The sequence below is a fragment of the Rhinatrema bivittatum genome, chromosome 2, assembly GCF_901001135.1.
Source record: "Rhinatrema bivittatum chromosome 2, aRhiBiv1.1, whole genome shotgun sequence".
Taxonomy (NCBI): domain Eukaryota; kingdom Metazoa; phylum Chordata; class Amphibia; order Gymnophiona; family Rhinatrematidae; genus Rhinatrema; species Rhinatrema bivittatum.
This window is the reverse complement of record NC_042616.1, coordinates 461,329,828-461,351,845: the sequence shown is the minus strand read 5'-3', so window position 1 is coordinate 461,351,845 and position 22,018 is coordinate 461,329,828. Positions and strand designations below refer to the sequence as shown.

The 22,018-nt window shown below is 42.9% G+C and overlaps 1 protein-coding gene across 1 annotated transcript; it reads left to right on the top strand.

The window, feature by feature from the left end:
• The first annotated feature begins 265 nt into the window (after positions 1-265).
• LOC115083331 (vomeronasal type-2 receptor 26-like) lies at positions 266-13,932 on the top strand. Its single transcript, XM_029587132.1, has 4 exons — positions 266-695; positions 1,060-1,121; positions 6,989-7,112; positions 12,983-13,932. Exons 1-4 carry the CDS (start codon positions 266-268, stop codon positions 13,891-13,893), a joined length of 1,527 nt encoding a protein of 508 aa, XP_029442992.1. The 3' UTR covers positions 13,894-13,932.
• The last annotated feature ends 8,086 nt before the right edge of the window (positions 13,933-22,018 follow it).

Genomic DNA, 22,018 nt, shown 5'->3' with positions numbered 1-22,018 from the left:
AAACATTAGATATCCAACAATACACAGATACATTGCCCTATGTAATCTGAAACCTATAAAAGATGGCATCCCAGCTCCACTAGAAGCAAATTATCCTTCTAGAGAACAACCTTCAGCTTAAGTCTCTGAGCCAGGCAGCTCCTTAAGAGGGTATTTTGGGATCCAAGATGGCTGCCGCACCATGAGCATGGAAGCGACCTAGCTCCGCGTGTTTTCCTAAAAACCTTGCCATTTCTTCTTTAAACTTTCTTCATCATTATTCCACATGCCGCATACTAAACGGAAGGCAAGGATCCGTGAGATTCTTACCTCATCGCCTGATGTGCTGTTTCGACAATCGCGGATAGATGAAGCATTCCGTGGAATGCAGTCTGCGTCTGAGAGCGGGGCCGTTGGCGTAGATGGTGGAGAGCGGACGCCACACGCCCTGGCCGAAGAAATATCACTTATCCCCGGCGAGCCAACAACTCCTTCATTTGCCTATAAGCCCCTGTTGGAAGAGGGGACGGAACATCTGCTGGAAGGTACGTCGAGTCAGTCCTTAGAAACAACATTTGACCCCCAGAGAAGAGGCATGGAACCTGTGCTTTCTTCGGAGATCCATGAAATCTTAGGCTCCAGGAGGGGAGAAGCTGAAATGCGGCGAGAAGAGCTGGGCAAGGAAGGCCTCTCAGACAAGGGAGGAGATGAAAAAGGTATACATGTAGTTTTGAACTATCCATTAAAAATACCTGAGAAAATAACTTTTGAACATGACTATAATAGATTTAACTAATGTTGTGAAGCAAAATATGGAAACCAGAATTCAAACAGTTGAAAAATCTTTGGCAAGTGCAGAAAAGGAAATTAAGAACATAAAAGATGTGCATGTTAATTTGATAAGATCTGAGTCTTTCGCTACTAGGAAAATTGATTTTTTTTTGAAAATCAGCTTTGGAGAAATAATCTAAGATTTTTTAATTTCCCAAAAACAAAATGGATGACGTTAAAAGATTTAATTAAAAGTTATCTTATAAATATTTTCGCTTATACTGAAACTACAGTTCCAATAATTTCAAGACTGTACTATTTACGCGGAAGACAAGAAAAAGAGAAAGAACAGCAAGAACAAGAGCAGTTGGGTAAGAATCTTTCTACGGATAACTTAACAGATTTCTTAGAGAATTCATTTGAAGCTAAAAGTGAAGATAGAGTGACCCTATTTGTGACTTTTTTGCAAATGTCTGATAGGGATGAAGTATTGAAGAGGCCTTTCAGAAAGCAGTCTGCATTATTTTATGGCTTTCATATCAGAGTCTTTCCGGACATTACAAAGAGAATCCAAGAAAAAAGAAAAGCCTTTCTGACTATGAGAAACGAAATTGTGGCCAGAGGAGCCAAATTTTATTTGAGATATCCTTGCCTCTGTATTTTGATGTATCATGATGATAAATACATATTTACCGAGATAGAAAAACTACGGTTGTACCTGGACTTTCACTCCCGATAGGTTCTAGATGTGAAGGCTAATTTAAATCTGCATAAACAAAGTGTTTCAGCATAATGGGTTAATGATTGGTATATATTTTGCCTTTAAAACCGCTATGTATTTAGGATCTCCCCATTTTGCTTATAATATGGAAGAAATATTACTATATATATATATTGTTTCCTTGTAAATTTAATATTGAGTTTTGCTCTTTGACTTCCTTTTTTCTGTAGACATTGTTTTTCAATGTATTTGAAAATTTGAAAATTCAATAAATATAAAATTAAAAAAAAATAAAAAAATAAGAGGGTATTTTTCCCCAGCATAACCTAGAAGGATAAGGTGATAGCAGCCTCCTGCTGAATGATCTGAGTACCTATTTATATAACCGGGTTTTGATCTAGCAAAACACTAAATAATTTGTTTCCACCCATCCCTCTAGTGCAGGGGTGGGCAATTTTGTCCTTGAGGGCCGCAAACCAGTTGGGTTTCAGGATATCCCTAATGAATATGCATGAAATATATTTGGAGACAACTGAGGCAGAGAGCATGCAAATATCTCTCATACATATTCATTAGGGATATCCTGAAATCAAACTGGTTTACAGCCCGCAAGGATCAAAATTGCCCATCCCTGCCCCAGTGGTATATTATTCCAAAGTATGGGGTAAAGCAACTAGAAGCCATTTTTCTGGTAGTTCTCAGCTGTTGCACGTCCCGGCCGCTTGGGTGCCACAACCAACCCTGCTCACCTCACGCGGCTCTCCACTAGTGCTGGCCTTGCTGCCACCACCAGTTCCCAGCATCTGCGGCATCCTGCTGCCTCTCCTGGGCCTTCAAGGCCCTCAACCTCTCCTGGCTCCTCACGCCGAGGCTCGGCATCCTCGATGGCATCAGGTCTGCCCTTAAGCGCGCGCGCCCGGAACACCCAGCCATTTAAAGGGCCAAGCAGGGGAAACTCCTCCGCGGCGTGCCATGATGACATCACCTGAGCCCTGTAGAAAAGGCAGGGCTCAGGCTCCTGATCCCTGCCTTGGCAATCAGGTCGACACCGTTGGTGTACTAGTTTGCCTCCTTGTGTTCCAATGTCTCCTTGTTCTAGTGTCTCCTCGTTCCAGCCTCTCTTCGTTCCCAGTGGCTCCTGTGTTCCTGTATCCTTCTCAGGTAGTACCTCTTCAGACTGACCTCTGGTACTGACCTCTGCCTGCCTGACCATTCTCTTGTCTGCCGCCTGGAACTGACCACTGCCTGCCTGACCATTCTCTTATTTGACGCCTGGAACCGCCCCTCGCTTGCCTTGACTATGCTCGGACTGACTCTTGCATTGACCTCTGCTTTGGCTGACTTTCCCTGGACTGATACTCTGGCTCTGACCCTTGCACTACACTCGGACACTCTCTTCTGGCCTACTGTGACTACCAGACCAGCCTACTTGGAAACTAACCGAGGCTTCCATCTAAGTCCAGGCGGTCCGGGTACCCAAGGGCTCAACCTGCGGAAACCCAGAACTGTTATTGGTGAAGCTCCAGTTAGCCTCTGTCTCCTTGTGTACTCCTCCTCCTGGTGGCAGGCGCTCTCTGGGTCCAACCAGAGGGCCGTACCAATCCTGCACCAGGCCAAGGGTCCACCTCCAGTGCAACATCAGCCTTGCCTGTGAAAGAGAAGAGGTCTTCAAAAGTTCTTGCTCTGAAGACCTCAATATTCTGGTGCAAATGGAATGGAAAAGTGGCTGTCAGGTACGTAGGGGGTAGCCAAATGTGCACACCTGAAAACAATAAAGAGAATGTTTAATTTAATTCTAAATTAAACTGGGAGCCAGTGCAACTCCTTTGACACTGTCATTATAGGATTAGTGCTTTTACTTAAGAACATAAGAACATAAGAAATTGCCATGCTGGGACAGACCAAGGGTCCATCAAGCCCAGCATCCTGTTTCCAACAGAGGCCAAAAACCAGGCCACAAGAACCTGGCAATTACCAAAACAATAAGAAGAACCCATTCTACTGATGCAATTAATAGCAGTGGCTATTCCCTAAGTATAATTGATTAATAGCCATTAATGGACTTCTCCTCCAAGAACTTATCCAAACCTTTTTTGAACCCAGCTACACTAACTGCACTAACCACATCCTCTGGCAACAAATTCCAGAGCTTTATTGTGCGTTGAGTGAAAAAGAATTTTCTCCAATTAGTCTTAAATGTGTTACTTGCTAACTTCATGGAATGCCCCCTAGTCCTTCTATTATTCGAAAGTGTAAATAACCGAGTCACATCTACTCGTTCAAGACCTCACATGATCTTAAAGACCTCTATCATATCCCCCCTCAGCCATCTCTTCTCCAAGCTGAACAGCCCTAACCTCTTCAGCCTTTCCTCATAGGGGAGCTGTTCCATCCCCTTTATCATTTTGGTTGCCCTTCTCTGTACCTTCTCCATCGCAACTATATCTTTTTTGAGATGCGGCGACCAGAATTGTACACAGTATTCAAGGTGCGGTCTCACCATGGAGCGATACAGAGGCATTGTGACATTTTCCGTTCTATTAACCATTTCCTTCCTAATAATTCCTAACATTCTATTTGCTTTTTTGACTGCTGCAGCACACTGAGCCGACGATTTTAAAGTATTATCCACTATGATGCCTAGATCTTTTTCCTGGGTGGTAGCTCCCAACATGGAACCTAACATCGTGTAACTACAGCAAGGGTTATTTTTCCCTATGTGCATCACCTTGCACTTGTCCACATTAAATTTCATCTGCCATTTGGATGCCCAATCTTCCAGTCTTGCAAGGTCCTCCTGTAATGCATCACAGTCTGCCTGTGATTTAACTACTCTGAATAATTTTGTATCATCCGCAAATTTGATAACCTCACTCGTCGTATTCCTTTCCAGATCATTTATATATATATTGAAAAGCACCGGTCCCAATACAGATCCCTGAGGCACTCCACTGTTTACCCTTTTCCACTGAGAATATTGACCATTTAATCCTACTCTCTGTTTCCTGTCTTTTAACCAGTTTGTAATCCACGAAAGGACATCGCCTCCTATCCCATGACTTTTTAGTTTTCGTAGAAGCCTCTCATGAGGGACTTTGTTGACTTGCTGTCAACAGCCTCGCAGCAGTGTTTTGGAGAAGCTGCAGCTGCTTGGCACTAGATAAGGGGAGGCCCTGTTACAATGAGGTCCATATTCAGCAGCACAAGGAGCAGAAAGTTACCTGGGTACGTTTACTCTGGTGACTGCAGGCAAGAAATTCTGCAGGACAAACCTGGGTAACTCTGCCCCTGAATATACCTCTTTAAAGTTAGCTAGGACAACATTTTTTCTGACCAGACTCACATGGGTAACTTTTGCCAGGTAAAACCTGCCCCTGGAATGTCCACTGCTCTCCCTTCTTTCCACCTGTCTAATTTTACCCAGGTAAAATTTAGCCAGCGAGAGGGGAAAATATTCAGTTAAAGGTTTTTATCTGGAAAGAGTTACTCGGACAAACCCCTTTTGATATAGACCTTTATGTGACTAATAATTAAGCATGGATGTACGTGGTTCAATCTTTCCTGTCTATAAATGTAGAGAGCTGGCAGATATGTCACCACTGCAGATACCGGCTTCTCCATAGTTAGCTGGGCATCGAAAATAACCTCCTAAGCTCTTTAACAGTTTCTTTAGATAATAGGGTCACACCTGCTACAGAGGGAAGGACAAAGAAAGGTCTCCTGAGGCTACTCACCCATAAAGTCTCAGTCACAGTTTGTGGTCACTTAACGATTGTGCAACAGCCTTCAGGGAATAATTAGGATGGTAATTCCAGAAACTTGATCAGTGCTCATTTTTCAAAGAGGAAGGATGTGTCAGAATAGACAAATGTTTCTGGCCATTTTGTAAGAAAGTACAAGTGAAGCTATGGCATGTATTGCCTCTAAACATTGGACATGCAATAAATAAAGCATCTGATTGGAACCATGCAATGTCCATAAGATTCTAATCTAAACACTTGGATGAGGGCCACTAGTGGGGAAAGACAGATATTTAAAAGGGGTGAGTGAAAATGCTGCTTTTGGTATGAAAATATTTGTACTTTGCTTATCAATAGGTTCAAAGTTCTGGCTGTTTAAAAATTCCGACAATCTTCATCACCCTGAAAGTTGCTTTTTAATGATTTAAATGGAGCTGCAGTAGGTTGATGTGAAAACCTGCAATGTATTCCAAGAAATGACTGCAATGCCAGTGTGGTGATTCCTTGGTCAGCCACTAGATGCTTTTAGAACCCTACCCATAGAATGTAATAGCTTAGTGAGAGACATCAGTCCTGTGCAATCCTTCCTCTTGAAGCTGGCTGTGATTGATGGTCTCAGTCTATTTGTGTGTGTGTGGGGGGGGGGGGGGGGGGGAGATGTAAGGAATATAAGCAGTGTGGTCAGTTTGATTTAGCTTTTAAAGAGTAAGGAGCTGATTTTTGGGTTCCCCAGTATTAAATGAGGCCGACTTTACCCCACTCAACCTTTTTTGCTCACTGAGGAGATCCCTAGCACTGCACTCCATGACAATAAGGGTCTGCCTCCTATTGGGGAAAGGCTATTTTAAGAGTTTCACTAATTATGAAGTTGACTGATGTGAAACCTTGGACATTTTGGAGAAGGCCATTTTCCCGGCTCCAAAGGTCAAGGGCTGGAGACCTGTGAGTATTCCTTCAAGATCACAGAAGAGGCAAAATCAGGGACAGCATCACAGCAGGGCTAGAGTTTTGGAACTGCAGAAGGTTTTTCCTTTTTGTTTGTGAGGAGGCTTTTGATCCACCCCTCCTCACAAGGGAGCTGGACTGGTATAGCTGATTGCCGGACCAGAGAAGCCACATCTACTGGAAGTTTGAGAAGAAGGAGGAAGATCAGGAGACCCTCAACAGTATCTCCATCCTATGGGACCAAGGAAAGAGTCAGCACTTTGGACTTAGGTAGGATTATTCTTGGATTTAAAGAATTTTCCACAATAGGATTTATCTAACCCACTGGGACAGTTTATATACTGGCAGGAAAAATAAGCTTCCTTCCAGGAACTTGAGAAAAGGACTTGAGCCCAGAACTCAGGAAGAAAGAGTACATTTTTTCATTGTACAGTTCCATGGGCGGAGTCCCTATTGGACATTGATGGAAGTTTTTGAAATAATAAGTAAATTTTATTTGAACACCCAATTGGTGTCCAGTTTATTTGTCCCAGCAGTAAAGACATCTACAGAAAAAATCACACACTTAAGGAAAAGCACACCATCATCTGAGCCATGAAGAACTACCTTCATAGAAAGAACTCACACCTTGGGATTTGTAGGAAGGGGGAATGTGCCTATGAAGACAGCCCCCTATATAAGAAATATTTTTATGGCCCTAGGGGAAACAGCCAACCCCCAAACAAAGGGTTACAACAGTAATTTTAGAAAGCCAGCCCTGCAAGTTTCAAGATTATGCGATCAGACAGCTAGGTTATACTATCAAACACATCTGTTTGTATCTTGCATTCAGATCCCACGTTCTGTCTGCAGTGAAAATTGCCAACTGGGGCACAGAAAGGTGTCTATAGAAGGACAGCCAGCCTGCTGCTTTCAATGTGTGCCTTGTTCCAGTGGAGAAATCACAAATGAAAACAGTGAGTATTCTTAGTTTGTTTAATTGTAACCCAGAATTATACACAGAAAGGCTATCTATTTATTCTCATATCTTAACAAATATTACTTCACTTTAATCAATGATTTATCTTCATACTTCTCATTACTTTTATCCACATTATTAAATGTTTCACATACACAGAATATCACATTTTAAAAATCTATCACACCATCCTCTACCTCATTCACACCCCCTCATACATACCCAGACATTCACTACAATCCTAAAAACCCTTTTCCTCAAACAATATTTCCCTCACAGTCCATGTAATGTTTACTCATTTTTCATTTTTCTTTTTTCTTTTTCTTTTCAAGTCCCAAAATCTATTTGTTTCTTCACAGTACCAATTCCCCTTCTTGGTTACTGACTCTCTTTCATTTGAATACCAGCACCATCATTCTTTATCCAACCAAACCTTCATCTATGTCGGACCACCATACTGCCTCTTTGCAAAATTTTGTCGGCGTGACGCGGCGTCACGTGATTCCCCGCGAGTTCCCTCCGGCACCCCCAAGCTGGCCAAAAGCTGGCCAAAAGTTCCTTTTGGGCCGAACGAGCGTTCCGGCGCGAACCCGCGGGGAATCACGTGACGCTGCGTCACTCAGACGTGGCGCCGACGTCACTTGCTCCTCGGAAAGGCTTTCAGAAATGGCGTCCTCACTCCTCGCTGGATCACCAGGGAGTTGTGGTAAGTCTTTAGGGGGGGATTAAGGAAGGTGAGGGGTTTAAATTTTTATTTTGGATCAACAATCGCGATTTCCAACTTATTCAACATAGCTATGTTGAATAAGTTGGAAATCCGATCGTTTATGTCATCACTTTTTTAAGTTAAAAAAAAAAAAAAAGTTGCGTTTTACATTTATGTTCAATACGAATGCACACCCCTAATGTTGGCATCTTCATCACTTTTCACTGGATGTCACTAAGGATATGCACATTTAAACTTTTCCTTTCAGTATGGTTTGTTTTTTTCGCTTTGGAGTTGTGGTAATTTTTTGGTTCATTTAATGTTTTTTCTAGTTCAGATTGTTTTGTTTCCCAAATTAAAACAAAATTAAACAGCCAAAAACATTCCCATAACAAAAAAAAAAAGAAACTTGGCCTTCTCAAGGCCCTCAAATCCCCCCTTCTGCCCTGTTAAAGCAACCTTGGGGCCTGGGTCTACCTGGCCGGACTGAGCTGAACTGGACCCAGCTGAGGCATTCCAGGGCCACTTGAATCCCCACTCCTGCCCATACAAGTCATTTTTAGGTGACTCTGCCCTCGGAGCATGTAGTCAATGAGGTTCTGGGGTCAATGGGGTTTACTTCGTCCTCCCAAGTCTCACGAGCTAATCCAAGATTCCTCAGTCTCTTCCCATATGGTAGGTCAAAAGGGGAAAAATTCCATTGAGCTCTATGGTATTTTGTGGATTGCGAACAGCTCATAAGGTTGTAATGCATCCCAGTTCTTGCCATCTTCATCCACAAATTTCCTCAACATTTGTTTGAGCGTCTGATTGAAGCACTTGACTAGGCCATTGGACTGTGGGTGATACATTGAGGTTCACAGTGTTTTTACCTTGATCAAGGTACAGAGTTGTTTAATTACCTTGAGATGAACGGGGTTCCCTGATCCATCAGGATCTCCTTGAGGAGCCCAAGTCATGAAAAAACCTCCATTAGGGTGGTCACCACAGTTGGAGGTCTTCATATTCCATAGTGGGACTTCCTCCATTATATTGTGGCATAGTCAAAAATTATGAGGATGTACTTATTTCCTCGACTGGATTTCGTTAGTTGCCTCACAAGATCCAAGCCCACTTTTTCAAAAGGAGTTTCAATTATGGGCTTTGGTATGAAAGGTGCCCCCTGTATGCCTGCAGGCTTTGTGAGTTGGCAGGTAGGGCAGGACTGGCAATACAGCTGGACCTGTTTATGTATGCCCAGCCAAAAGAATTGTGCCAATATTTTTTCCAGGTTTATTCCTCCCCCAGATGACCCCGTAGAAGGTGGCTGTGTCCTAGTTGTGAACTAGGAGTTGTTTTGTCACTTCCCTCTTCAGACTTCCCTTTGTGACTCTGTAAATTAAATCACCTTTCATCACAAATTAAGGAGGAACAGGGTCTGTAAGCTGTGCTCCAGGGACTACCTTTCACTCTACCCTCTATATATGCTGCTAGGCCCACTTAAAGGATTCATCCTCCCTCTGGGCCCTCCTGAAACTTTATGGGTCATCCTCATTTTCCCACTCAAAGGGGCCCATTAAGACATTCTAGGTTGGTGACAGTTCTTCCGCTGACTCTGAACCCTTCTTTCCATTTGCCTCTAAATTAGCAGCATATGTATATTTATTCTGTCATCATTGACTCTAGGATTTAAGAGTCTTTATGAAAGAGATCTGGGTCATCCAAAGGGATAAGATCTGGAAAGTCCACCTCTTCATGATTGTGATTGGATGAGCCCATTGTGAGCTGGTTCCAGAGGCTCTTGAAGTTTGGACAGTCCTGTCCTGTGACCACAGAATAGGGTAGCCAAGGAAGGATTCCCACCTCAATTGTATCTTGGCTGGCCGGGGTCTTCAGTAATACCCAGTTTGTGGGATACTGTCAATGGTCCCTGTGGATGCATGCCAGGATCACTACTCTGTTGTAGTCAATTTGGATTCACTTTATCAAGTCTCTCCAAATGAGCATTTTCACACTCCCTGAGTTCACTAATGCTTGGGTTGGAACACTATCTAACTCAACCTTAATCACAAAAGTTGAAATCCCTTGGCTGGAGATATCCACAAAATTACAAAAGTGTGGGGTCACTGCATTGATGTCCATCAGCTCATCTCCCCAATCTCTGGCAAAATGGCCCCTTTCTCCACAGCTGAAACATGGCTGACCGGCTGAGGACTGCAGGTGAAGTGAGAGGTCTGGCCAGACCTGTGCTATGGATAATTGAGACCTCTGCATCTTAGTACTCTACCGTCCTTTATCTGGGTTGAGGGCTTTTCCCGGAATCATGGGGACTCAAGCATGGTCTGGGCCTGATAATAGGCCTCTGCTACTTCCAGGGCCTTCTCTACTGTAAGGCATGGGTATCGGCAAACTCATTGCTGCATGGGCAGTTTCAGACTGTCTAGGAACAATTCCAGCAGGACCGCTTTGGTTACCTCCACCCCAGTTTTCCTTTCTGAGTACAGTCACTTCAGGGAACATCTTTAAGCTTGTGGAAGAGGTTCTTTGGGTTTTCTCCAGCCTGCAGAATTCCCTGATGAAATCGCTGCTGGTAGGTTTCTGGAGTGAGTCCCGCTCTCTCTTGAAGAGCTGCTTTGACTTCCTTGTAGGTGGCCCTCCCTTCCCGATTGCCTATTTGGAAGGCATCTTGACTGCTCTTGGTGAGTAGATTTGCCAGCTAGGTAGCCCACCTGTCCTCTGACCAGTTTGCCAGCCGGGCTGTGCATTCAGAGTTTTTCAGGAACCCATCGGGGTCTTCTCTGGGGGTCATCTTAATGCATTACTTGTAACTCTGTACCACAAAATATGTAAATTCAAAAAAGTTTTTTTGCAGAGGGGACTAACAGGATAGGTATATGCCTTTTTGCAGATGACACAAGGAGCTGATGTATATCATTAATATAAAGCTTGGGTGCAATAATAGGTGAGATTTTTCAGTTCAGGTAAGGTGAAGGCTAAAAATCATTGTTTCCTTCTCTGGGCCAGAAAACAGTCCAGCGGATATAAAATGCCTGTTTCTCAATCAACACAGATCTACTGAACAGACGGAGAGCCACAACTAAACTGACTAACTGGTTTCTTATCTTAAAGTGTTGTATATTTCATATCAGACAGGGTGAAAGTCCCTTTGGCTTAACAGCTGGCAAAAAGCGGAAGTATACTCTTTCAAATGGATAAGAAGACAGTACTTATGACCGCAAACAGATCTGAAATAGAAAAAGAAGATATGTTACAAAGGTTTTGTCTTGAGGACATTTGCAGATGCAAGAGCATAACTGCATTCCAACAAGAAGGTCATGCCCAGTCCCTGATCAATATATAGAAAAGAGTGAGCTCCCTCTACTGGCCATTTTGTCTCAATTATTATTGAGAATAAAGAACACCAGCAGCCGTAATGGATATTTGCCATTTCCATGTTTGATGAGCAAAAAGCAGATATGGTCAGGTGTGTACTGTATCTGTCATTGACAGACAGCATCAAAGACAAAATCTCTCACTAACACACACAAGCTCTCTCTTTCTCTCTCCCACACAAAGAAGAAATAGAAGAAAGCATCTCTGACTCAAGAACTCTAACCAGGTGAAGGAGTTGCTAACTTGGTGACATTACTCCTTATTTATTGGGAGGCTAGTTACAGATATATACATCTCTGGAGGAGGCTAAACCTGTATCTAGTACAATTAAGTATTTGCATATTAAGAAAACTGTATTATTCTCAGAATTTTGTCTCTCAGTCTACCAGTCCAAGCACACTCTAATGTTTGGCCGGCCATGGGATGGCCCCATGACTGGCCACACTCACCATAGGGTGCTGCTTTGTCTCCCTGATACCAGGCTCCTCTTTTTGCGGCATGGATGTCGCTGCTCCTGTATGTGTCCATAGGTGCAGGTGCATGCGTACGCACACTCATGCCTTATATAGGCCCCACAGCAGGAAACATTTCTTGGCACTGCTGGATGACAACACGGGAGACTGTGTATTTAAACCCCATCTGTCCCATTCATCTGTGCCTCAGTAACATGCATTGCATGCACTGCATCCTGTGCAGTGCATGTTGCTCATGTTCCTGCCTTGGTATCTCGCTCCTTATTTGCCTTGCCTCACCCTGCTTTGCCTTGTTTGTCTCTGGTTTTCCCCTGTGATGTCCATTTCTTTGTTGCCCTCTTTGTTCCAGCCTTACCCTATCTTTTTGTTTTGTCTATCTCTCCCTGACTGCTAGTTTTGTGCTTGGCTTTGGATTCTAACTACTCTTCTGAATCTCTGCCTGATCCTTGATGCTGCCCAAACCTCTTCCTGGATCTCAACAATGCTTCTCCGATGCATACCCTGATCTCTGCCTATTACTTGACTCCTCCTGTCTGCTTTCTATGGGATTATTGCCTAAGCTTTGCCTGCCCCTGGAACCCAAGAGCTCAGCCTGTGGGAAATAGGATTGGTATAGGAAAAGCTCTAGACCTTGTCCCAGGAGAGCATGACCACCTGCAGTCAGCATGGGACTAGTGGGTTTGCCTACTAGACTGTGTCAATCATGCCACAGCCAAAGGCTCACATTCTGTGACACACACTTTTTGCATTATAACATTATCACGACAAAAAGTGAGGTTTGGGTTGATATCATTAACACCTTATGTACTAAAGAATTGTCATATCTTTTATCACAACTAAGCATTTATTTTTCATGCATTATAACAGCTAATTCACGTCAGGAAATTTTGCAGATATATAATATGCATAACAAAGTTAAATACTAATTTTGCTCAATTTAAAGAGAATGTAGATGATGCATCAAATTGTTTAAAGCCAAAATGGAAACCCGGAGAAATAAAAAAAAAACAATAAAAGGTAAGAAATATATTAATCTTAATTTGCTTTCCTCTGTAGTATGTCACTTTGGCATATCTATATTTTACTATTTTATATATAATATAAATGTATAAGATAATCACAGAAAGCTTAGCTTAAGATTGATAGTCAATAAGATTTTGGAGACTGCTGTTCTTGAAATCCTGTATTTGGTACTAATAACATTTTTATAATTCAAAATGTATTACTAGATGGCAAAGTGTTTAAAAAAACAAACTTAAACCATTTTGTATTCTGATGTTTTTCCAAATTTTTCTATGCTGATTCTTTTCCCTTTAGATCCCACTCTTTGTCGCAAGTGCCCAGAAGATCAATGGCCTAATGAAAATCAGGACCAGTGTCTCCCGAGGCAGCCTCAGTTCCTCTCTTATGATGAAACCATGGGTGTTGCCTTGGCTGCAGCTGCTATTACCTTCTCCCTCCTCACTCTCTCCATCCTGGCTATTTTCAGAAAGTATTCTGAGACCCCAGTTGTCAAAGCCAACAATCGGAACCTCAGCTACCTTCTTCTCATGGCCCTCACATTATGTTTCCTCTCTGCCTTAGTGTTCATTGGCCATCCAGTCAGAGTGACTTGCCTGCTCCGCCAAACTATCTTTGGCACAACATTTTCCATTACTGTCTCTTGCATGTTGGCAAAAACTGTAACAGTGATCATAGCTTTTAAGTCAACCAAACCAAACATGCTTGGGAAAAAGCTTGGTTCTAAGGTTACCAGTTTCATTGTCCTCTTTTGCCCACTTGTCCAAGTCCTGATCTGCATCATTTGGTTGGCAAGTTCTCCTCCTTTTCCAGAGTCCAACATGAAATCCAAAAGTGATAAGATAATGATTGAGTGTAACGAAGGATCCCCCCTCTTCTTTTACTGTATGCTGGGATATTTGGGGGTATTGGCCACTGTGAGCTTCATAGTAGCATTTCTGGCAAGAAAATTGCCTGATAGTTTTAATGAAGGTAAATTTATAACGTTCAGTATGTTTGTCTTTCTGAGCGTTTGGCTTTGCTTCATCCCTGCTTATCTAAGTGCGGAAGGGAAATATATTGTGGCAGTGGAGATATTTTCCATCTTGGCTTCCAGCGCTGGACTACTCAGCTGTCTTTTCTTTCCAAAATGTTATATTATTATATTCAGACCCGACATGAACACTAAACAGTATGTAAGAGGAAAGCAAGCATCAACTGCCAATTAATTTCATTTACATTAATAATAGACGTTTTTAATTGTATATTTATTCTAGAAAGAATGTCATTTAATGGGAATTTTACTGTAGTAGGACCCTTTCTTGTGATTATGTTTAAGCAAACAATTTTGCTTTATGACATCAAATGATCATTACAACAGGAACCTGTTCAAGTTCTGCTGGATCATTTACAAAGGAATGAACAGAACATGTTGAGGAGTTATTTACCTGATGTCAGTGTGTTAAACATAAGAATCATAATTTGCAATAAATTATAAAGATGAATAAAAAGTAATTTTAAAATGTTTTAAGGTTGTTTTTTTTATAATTGATCTAAACAACATTGAACAACATCTCCGCCATCTCTTGCATATTTTCTAGCTAGAAGTGCAAATCCACAGTTTCCTTTGCTTTGCAATCTTGGACGCCTTCCCATTCTTTCTTCTATATCTCATGTGATTCAAATACTGTGGGCCTGATTTTCAAAAGCATGTACACACTTAAAACTGGATTCTATATGTGTCAAGTCACTTTGGGCCTCATTTTCTAAATGGATCGCACACGATACCAAAATGGGGACGGAGTCGGCCCCGGAAGAGGAAGAGTCGGGGCGTCACCGGGGCCGACTCCGACTCCTTGAAGACGCCATAGACGACGAAAAGGTAAGGCACTTTTCGCGTCCGAGTTTGCGCCCAATAGCTACACCTTCTATGGTGACGCTATTGGGTGCGAAACCGGCAGCGATCACACCGCGACTGTGCGATCTCTGACGGCTAGCACAGGCCCGCCCCCCGTTTCGGCCCCCCGCCCCTCATTCCCTAAAGTATCGCAGGCCTGCGATACTTTAGAAAATAAGGCCCTTTGACTGTGTAAGTGGGCTTTTGAAAATTTCTATAATATGTGCCATTGAATTGTCAGTAGGGTTCACCCATGTTAAGTGCACTTAACATAGGTAAATGGCTTTTGAAAATTGCTACAATAGTAGTTACATTTACATGTGCAACTCCTTTTGATAATTCACCTGAAAATATTTGATCACATAATTCAGATTTGCTTTTTGCTTTAAACAAGAGACTAAAACTATTATCACATCTTGTAGATTGCATATTTCAAGCTCTGAAGTAATTTACACAGGTTCTGATTTACTAAAGCTTTTCTCCCATTCTGTGTCTAAGGGGAAAAAAGCTTAGTGATTCTGGCCCATAAGCAGCTTCCTGCTCAGAGCTGTGTTGCTGCTTTACCCTTTGAAAAATTACTCCAAACCACCAGTGCCATTTCCTTAGTACAGTAAATGCCCCGTTCTCTAGAATGAATGGGGAATAATCCATACTTGTTAATTGAATATGCTGGTTATCTGAGGGTCTTTTCACTCAAGTACTTTGCATGAAAGCAAAAGCTAAGTTCACATTTTTTTACAGCTTTATGCAATATTTATTTATTGTAATCCTACTTGGCTATTATGAATAATATTGTTTATTGTAAACCGAGGTGATGTTTTTTACGTGCCGTGGTATATAAGAAAAAGCAATAAATAAATTATTATTTAATTGAACATTCTCTTCTAACTGAATCAGACACTACAAACCAATCACTACAATGTTTTACTTCTTGTTAAACTTGTTTATCTTTCCTTTAACTCTAATCCCAGTTAGAATAACCCCTGTTTTATTGTAACTTTCTCTTCCGTGCACTTGTTTATACTCCTGTAATGTATACTCTTATGTTTTAGTTATGTAGTTATAATGTATTGATCACCCCTTGTTTTATGTAAACCGACATGATACGTACTCCCGTGAATGCTGGTATAGAAAAACACAAATAAATAAAATAAAAATAAATAAATAAATAAATAAATAAATAAATAAAACAAACTCTGAAATACTGAACTTCTTCAACTGAGGGAACCCATCATTAAACAGCATTACATGGTTTTGCATGCTAGAAATTGCAGTTTGACATTCCTGGTTGTCCCATCTGTCGCCTTGGTACTGGGATGCATACATCTGTGAGTTTGTGGCAACAGCCCAGCTTCCTATATGGGCAACTTTCTCAGTATTCTATTACCCTCTCTACAGGTTGGCTGATGCAGGAAGGAAGGAACAATTTTATCACGCTACAAAGATCTCACACTCATGCAGCTTGGGGGGGAGGGGGGGGATGATGTACAGGGATTTCATTTCCCACTCTACTCGCATTCTTTTCCACGGATACTGTGCCTGCATAAAAGTAAAAAGTCCACGGGTACTCACTCTCTCTTTGGAAACTGGTGCAAAGTCTGCAGGTGAAAAGTACCCAGAGAACTTTGTCCTACTGCGGACAGTTTGAAAACTCGACGCACACTTCATATTCTCTTTGGGTACAGGGGTATATGTGTCCTACTCCACGTTCTTAACAGCAGAGTCGTCTTTAGGTTGGCATGGGGCTTGGAATGATAATGAAATGTAAGGCCCCTCATGTCATTACCACACCAGGCATGTCACTCTCCTGCCCCTTTCTTCTTACCCCCTTTTTATTTGCCCTCACCCTCTGTTCTCATCTCTCAGCCCCCTTGCTATCACCCCCCTCCCCCCACACACCTCTGTAACGCTTTTTCCCTCATCTCTCTCACACCCTTGCTCTCACCTCTCATATTCCACCTCCCTTGCTTTCACCACACCTTCTTCTCATGTCTCATCCCTCCTCCTCCCACCCCTATGTTTTGTTCTCACCTCTCTCAACAGATCTGTACCTGCCACTGGAGTTGGAATAAGGATTACTGAGCACGCTGCTGCTGCTTCTCCTGCCTCCCTCAGCTCACTGGTTTCATGCCACCCCCCACTGCTGGCCTAAAGGAAAGAGATGCACCCCTGACTGAGCAAAGTGATTAGATCCTAGGTCCGCCTCCCACCTGCTGGCCATGCACAGGCCCCGGCTCTGCTGCTTCCCTTCCTGCCAGAAGTTGCACATGGGAGCTATCTCTGCGCTCTCTCTCTCTCTCCTAGAACCAGCTCTGCCACTTCTGCCCTCTGCCTCTCTTTAAGCCCTTGCAGGAGTGACTTCTGTGCACTGGATACCCTCTAGCCTTGGTCCTGGTGCAGCCACACCAGTCATATAGCCCAATAGATGTCCCCTATACCTGGATAACTTTAGATCTGCTCTCATCACAGAGAGACTTAGCCGGCTAAATGTAGCTGGATAGCATTGATATTCAGCAAAATCTGGCTAAGATTAAGCCACTCCCAGAATGTTGTTTTTTTTTTTTAATCAGGATAAGGTTTATTTATTCAGCAAAACTTATCCGGTCAGTGGAAGGACATATTTAAACCACCAATTTGTCCAGCTAAATCCTGAACTTAGCCAGACAAACCTTTTTGAATATTGACCTCCTAAATTTAGGCCTTCTATTAATTTGCTTAGAGTTAGGAGCCTAAATTAAGTACCTAGTACTGAAAATCAGGGTTAAGCACCTAACTTTCTTTAGCCATCCTAACTCGGCCCCATAGCCACCTACTTTTTAGGCTCTTAAATTTATGTAACTCTAATTCAGGATGCTTGCTGAACATTGCTGGGGCCACACTCAGTCCTGGGGCTAAGTCCCAATTGAACAGTCACCAGTCCTTTTTTTTTTTTTCTTTTATATGGCTAACCTTAAAGATCCAAGGCGTGTAAGTGAAATCCTTCCCCTGTGTGTTACTAGCAGTTCTTTGGGGAAAGTACACTGAAAGGAAGGGGCTGGATACACTGGTGGGATTTCCCAAAATAAAAGTTTACTTTGATTTTTTCAAAGAATCAATATGCATCAAACAAATCTCTTCTCAGTTATATCCATTTTCAGACTATTCTGGAGTAAATGTTTTTTTTCTTCTGTTTCTCTGTGGAAGTGTCCCCTGGGACTGGGTCCTGAGATTAGTTTACCCTCCAGGGAGTGGAAAGGTAAGTGCCCCAGGTGGGCCGGGGTATCCTATGTGTGGAGAGATCCCTTCCCCAGGTCCCTGTTGAATTCCAGATCTTATAGAGCTAGTCAGTGTCCTATGTGCCGAGATGAATGGGAGTCTCCAGATGTCTCCACTCTTCTTACTCCAGCTCTCCTCTCCCATGAATTCTGAGGGGCAAAGGCCTTTAAGCTGGGGGAAAACAAAATCTGATCTTCCCCTGTCTCAGCCGGTAGGTAAGGATGGGTGACTTAAAAACTTCCTTCCCCAAATCAGCAAAAAAAAAAAAAAAAAAAAAAATATATATATATATATATATATTAAAAAAAAAGGGAATCCTCCCAAAACTCACAAGGAAAAAAAAATCTCTCTCAGTCTCTATTGTGGCGAATCACCATTGTCCTTCCTCAATGGTTGAGAGGGGCTCAGCGGGTTTTCTCTATCCTGGCCTTCTGAGGCAGTGCCTGTCCCTCTTCCAGCCAGAACCAGGGATTCACATAAGAAGAAACAACTTCTCAAAAATGACTTCAAAACAGTTCACTGAATCCAAAAGCCCTGAGGTAAATCCTGTCAGACAGGGAGAGCCTCACTTTTATTTTAGTTTTTACAGGTCTCAGGCTGTGAGGCCCATAACAACAGAATGAAAAAAAACAGCTCCTTACTCCTCAGACTCAAACCAAAAATGCCACACTCCTCTCTCTACTCCCCCTCCCATATTCAAGCTGCAAAGGAGGTGCTGTTCAGCCCTGACTCTCTAATCCCAGGGCTTGAACTAGGGCCATCTAGGGGAGACCAGGAGGGTCTGTCCATTTAGGACCCTAGTGAAGCTAGGGTCCTAAATTTAAGTATTCAGCCCCAGTAAGTTTTCAAAAGGGTCAATTTAGAAGCCTAACTCTCAACGTTAGACACCTAAACCCTTTGACTACTGACCTTGGAGACTTCAGCCCACCACTATACAATCCCATGTTGACTCCCCAGAGCTGGGGAAGGAATGAGTGTTAGCCTCAGTCAGAATAAATTGCTGCCAGAACTTGTATTGTATTGTTGCTGCTTTCTTCTTTGAAAGAGATTCTCATCAATAACTGTGATCTGCATATGGACTGGATTCTGTCACTATCTATGCTCTTATCAATAAAACACACCCTGTTGCAGTTGCAGTTTGAACTTCTTGGGAGTAAGAGAAATTTTTTTTGTGCTGAAAGAAAAGAGCAATAGCCATTCAATGGTAACCCCAGATTCTGAGCGTTATAGTGGAGCCTTGCCAATCCCCAGAGTCAGCCCTAACAAGTGAATATTCCACCTCTGGTGATCCGCTATACCTTCTACTTGACCATTGACTACTGAAGAACCCAGTAACCTAGACGGTAGTCAGAACCCATCTAAAATGTCCAGACTCCTCTTGTAGTATCCGCACAGTGGTCTGCTTGCTTTGTGCTTTCGTCCTTCCAAATTGGAATCATAGAAGTGTCCTCTGTTCCTAATCTCATCCTAATATCATTCAGCTGAATAAATCATAATGCTCATTGCTGGGGCTCAAAAAACTGTGAAACAAGCAATACTTACAGAAGAAATGGTTTCAAAATTGTTACGAGCGTGACCTCCGGCAGCTGTAGGAACCCAGGGCTTGGGGTCTTCGGATCCCATTATGCTGGTGTCGGTTCTCAAACCCGCTGACAGCCACTGGTTCAGAAACCGGACGCCAGCAAAATTGAGCGTCCGGTTTTCAACCCGCGAGCCGCTGGCTGATTTAAATTTTTTTTAAATTATTTTTAACTTTTGGGCCCTCCGACTTAACATCGCCATGATATTAAGTCGGAGGGTGCACAGAAAAGCAGTTTTTACTGCTTTTCTGTGCACTTTCCCGGTGCCGGCAGAAATTAATGCCTACCTTTGGGTAGGTGCTAATTTCTGAAAGTAAAATGTGCGGCTTTGCGGGAATGACTAATAGGGCCATCAACATGCATTTGCATTTTGTGGGTGCTATTAGTTTCGGGGGGGGGGGGGGGGTTTGGATGTGCGTTTTCGACGCGCTATTACCCCTTACTGTATAAGGGGTAAAGCTAGCGCGTCGAAAACACATGTCCAAACGCGGTTAAAAGTGCACTCCGACGGAGCGCAATGTACTGTATCGGCCTATGAGGGAGTAAATAACCAATTTACATTAACTTAAGAACATCCGAAAATAAGAACGTGCCATACTGGGTCAGACCAAGGGTCCATCAAGCCTAGCATGCTTTTTCCAACAGGGGCCAATCCAGGCCATAAGAACCTGGCAAGTACCCAAAAACTAAATCTATCCCATGTTACTGTTGCTAGTAATAGCAGTGACTTGTCCTCCAAGAATTTATCCAATCCTTTTTTAAACACAGCTATACTAACTGCACTAACCACATCCTCTGGCAACAAATTCCAGAGTTTAATTGTGCATTGAGTGAAAAAGAACTTTCTCCAATTAGTTTTAAATGTGCCACATGCTAACTTCATGGAGTGCCCCTAGTCCTTTTATTATCCGAAAGAGTAAATAACCGATTCACATTTACCCGTTCTAGACCTCTCATGCTTTTAAACACCTCTATCATATCCCATCCTCAGCTGTCTCTTCTCCAAGTTGAAAAGTCCTATCCTCTTTAGTCTTTCCTGATAGGGGAGCTGTTCCATTCCCCTTATCATTTTGGTCGCCCTTCTCTGTACCTTCTCCATCGCAACTATATATTTTTTGAGATGCGGCGACCAGAATTGTACACAGTATTCAAGATGCATCTCACCATGGAGCGATACAGAGGCATTATGATATTTTCCATTTTATTCACCATTCCCTTTCTAATAATTCCCAACATTTTGTTTGCTTTTATGACTGCCACGCACACTAGGGATGTGCAGCAGGGACGGATTCGTCCCATTCGGTATTCGTATTCGTCGGGACTCAAATCCGTTGCATCCGTTCTCGGGGGACCCCGATCTGTTCATTAGTTACATATGTATTTGTTTCCCAAAAAAACCCCATCCCAACCCTTTAAATTTAATTTACTACTGCCCTTACTATGTCACAGGGGCTATCGGTGCCATTTTGAATACCGGCAGCCGACAGCCCGAGTGCAGGAGATCGTTCCAGGACCCCCGCTGGACCACCAGGGACTTTTGGCAAGTCTTGGGGCGTCAGGAGGGTGGGATTTATTTGTTAGTGATACGTTGTATTCGTGGGGGTTCGCCATACATTTCATGACCCCCCTCGAATACAACAAATATGGGATAAACGTTGCAGATTGCCAAAACGTTGCAAACGAATGCATACCCCTAATGCACACTGAACCGACGATTTCAATTTGTTATCCACTATGATGCCTAGATCTCTTTCTTGGGTGGTAGCTCCTAATATGGAACCTAACATTGTGTAACTATAGCATGGGTTATTTTTCCCTACGCATCACCTTGCACTTATCCACATTAAATTTCATCTCCCATTTGGAATTTGTTTAGCTCAGGTGAGTTTTTAATTACAAGCACTTGGACTACTTTTCTTATTATTGGAACCTCACTGTTGGGATGCCCTAATTCTAATGCATCATTAGAAACCTTTGAAGATACCTCCCTACGAACCATGTGCTGCTGAGCTACTGTCAGCTTTCCCCTTTGTTCTAGTTTAAAAGTTGCTCTATCTCCTTTTTAAGGGTTAGTGCCAGCAGTCTGGTTCCATCCTGGTTAAGGTGGAGCCCATCCCTTCGGAAAAGATTTCCCCTTCCCCAAAAGGTTCCCCAGTTCCTTACAATACTGAATCCCTCTTCCTTGCACCATGGTCTCATTCACGCATTGAGACTCCAGAGCTCTGCCTGCCTCTGGGGACCTGTGTGTGTAACAGGGAGCATTTCAGAGAATGCTACCCTGGAGGTTCTAGATTTAAGCATTCTACCTAAGAGCCTAAATTTGGCTTCCAGAACCTCCTTCCCACATTTTCCTATGTCATTGGAGCCCACATATATCACGACAGCCGGCTCCTCCCCAGCACTGTCTAAAATCCTATCTAGGTGACGCGTGAGGTCCGCCACCTTTGCACCAGGTAGGCATGTTACCAGGCAATCCTCATGCACATCAGCCACCCGGCTGTCTACATTCCTAATAATCAAATTATCAACTATGACGGCTAACCTAACCCTTCCCTCCTGGGCAGTAGGCCTTGGAGACACATCCTCGGTGCAAAAGGACAATGCACCACCTGGAGAGCAGGG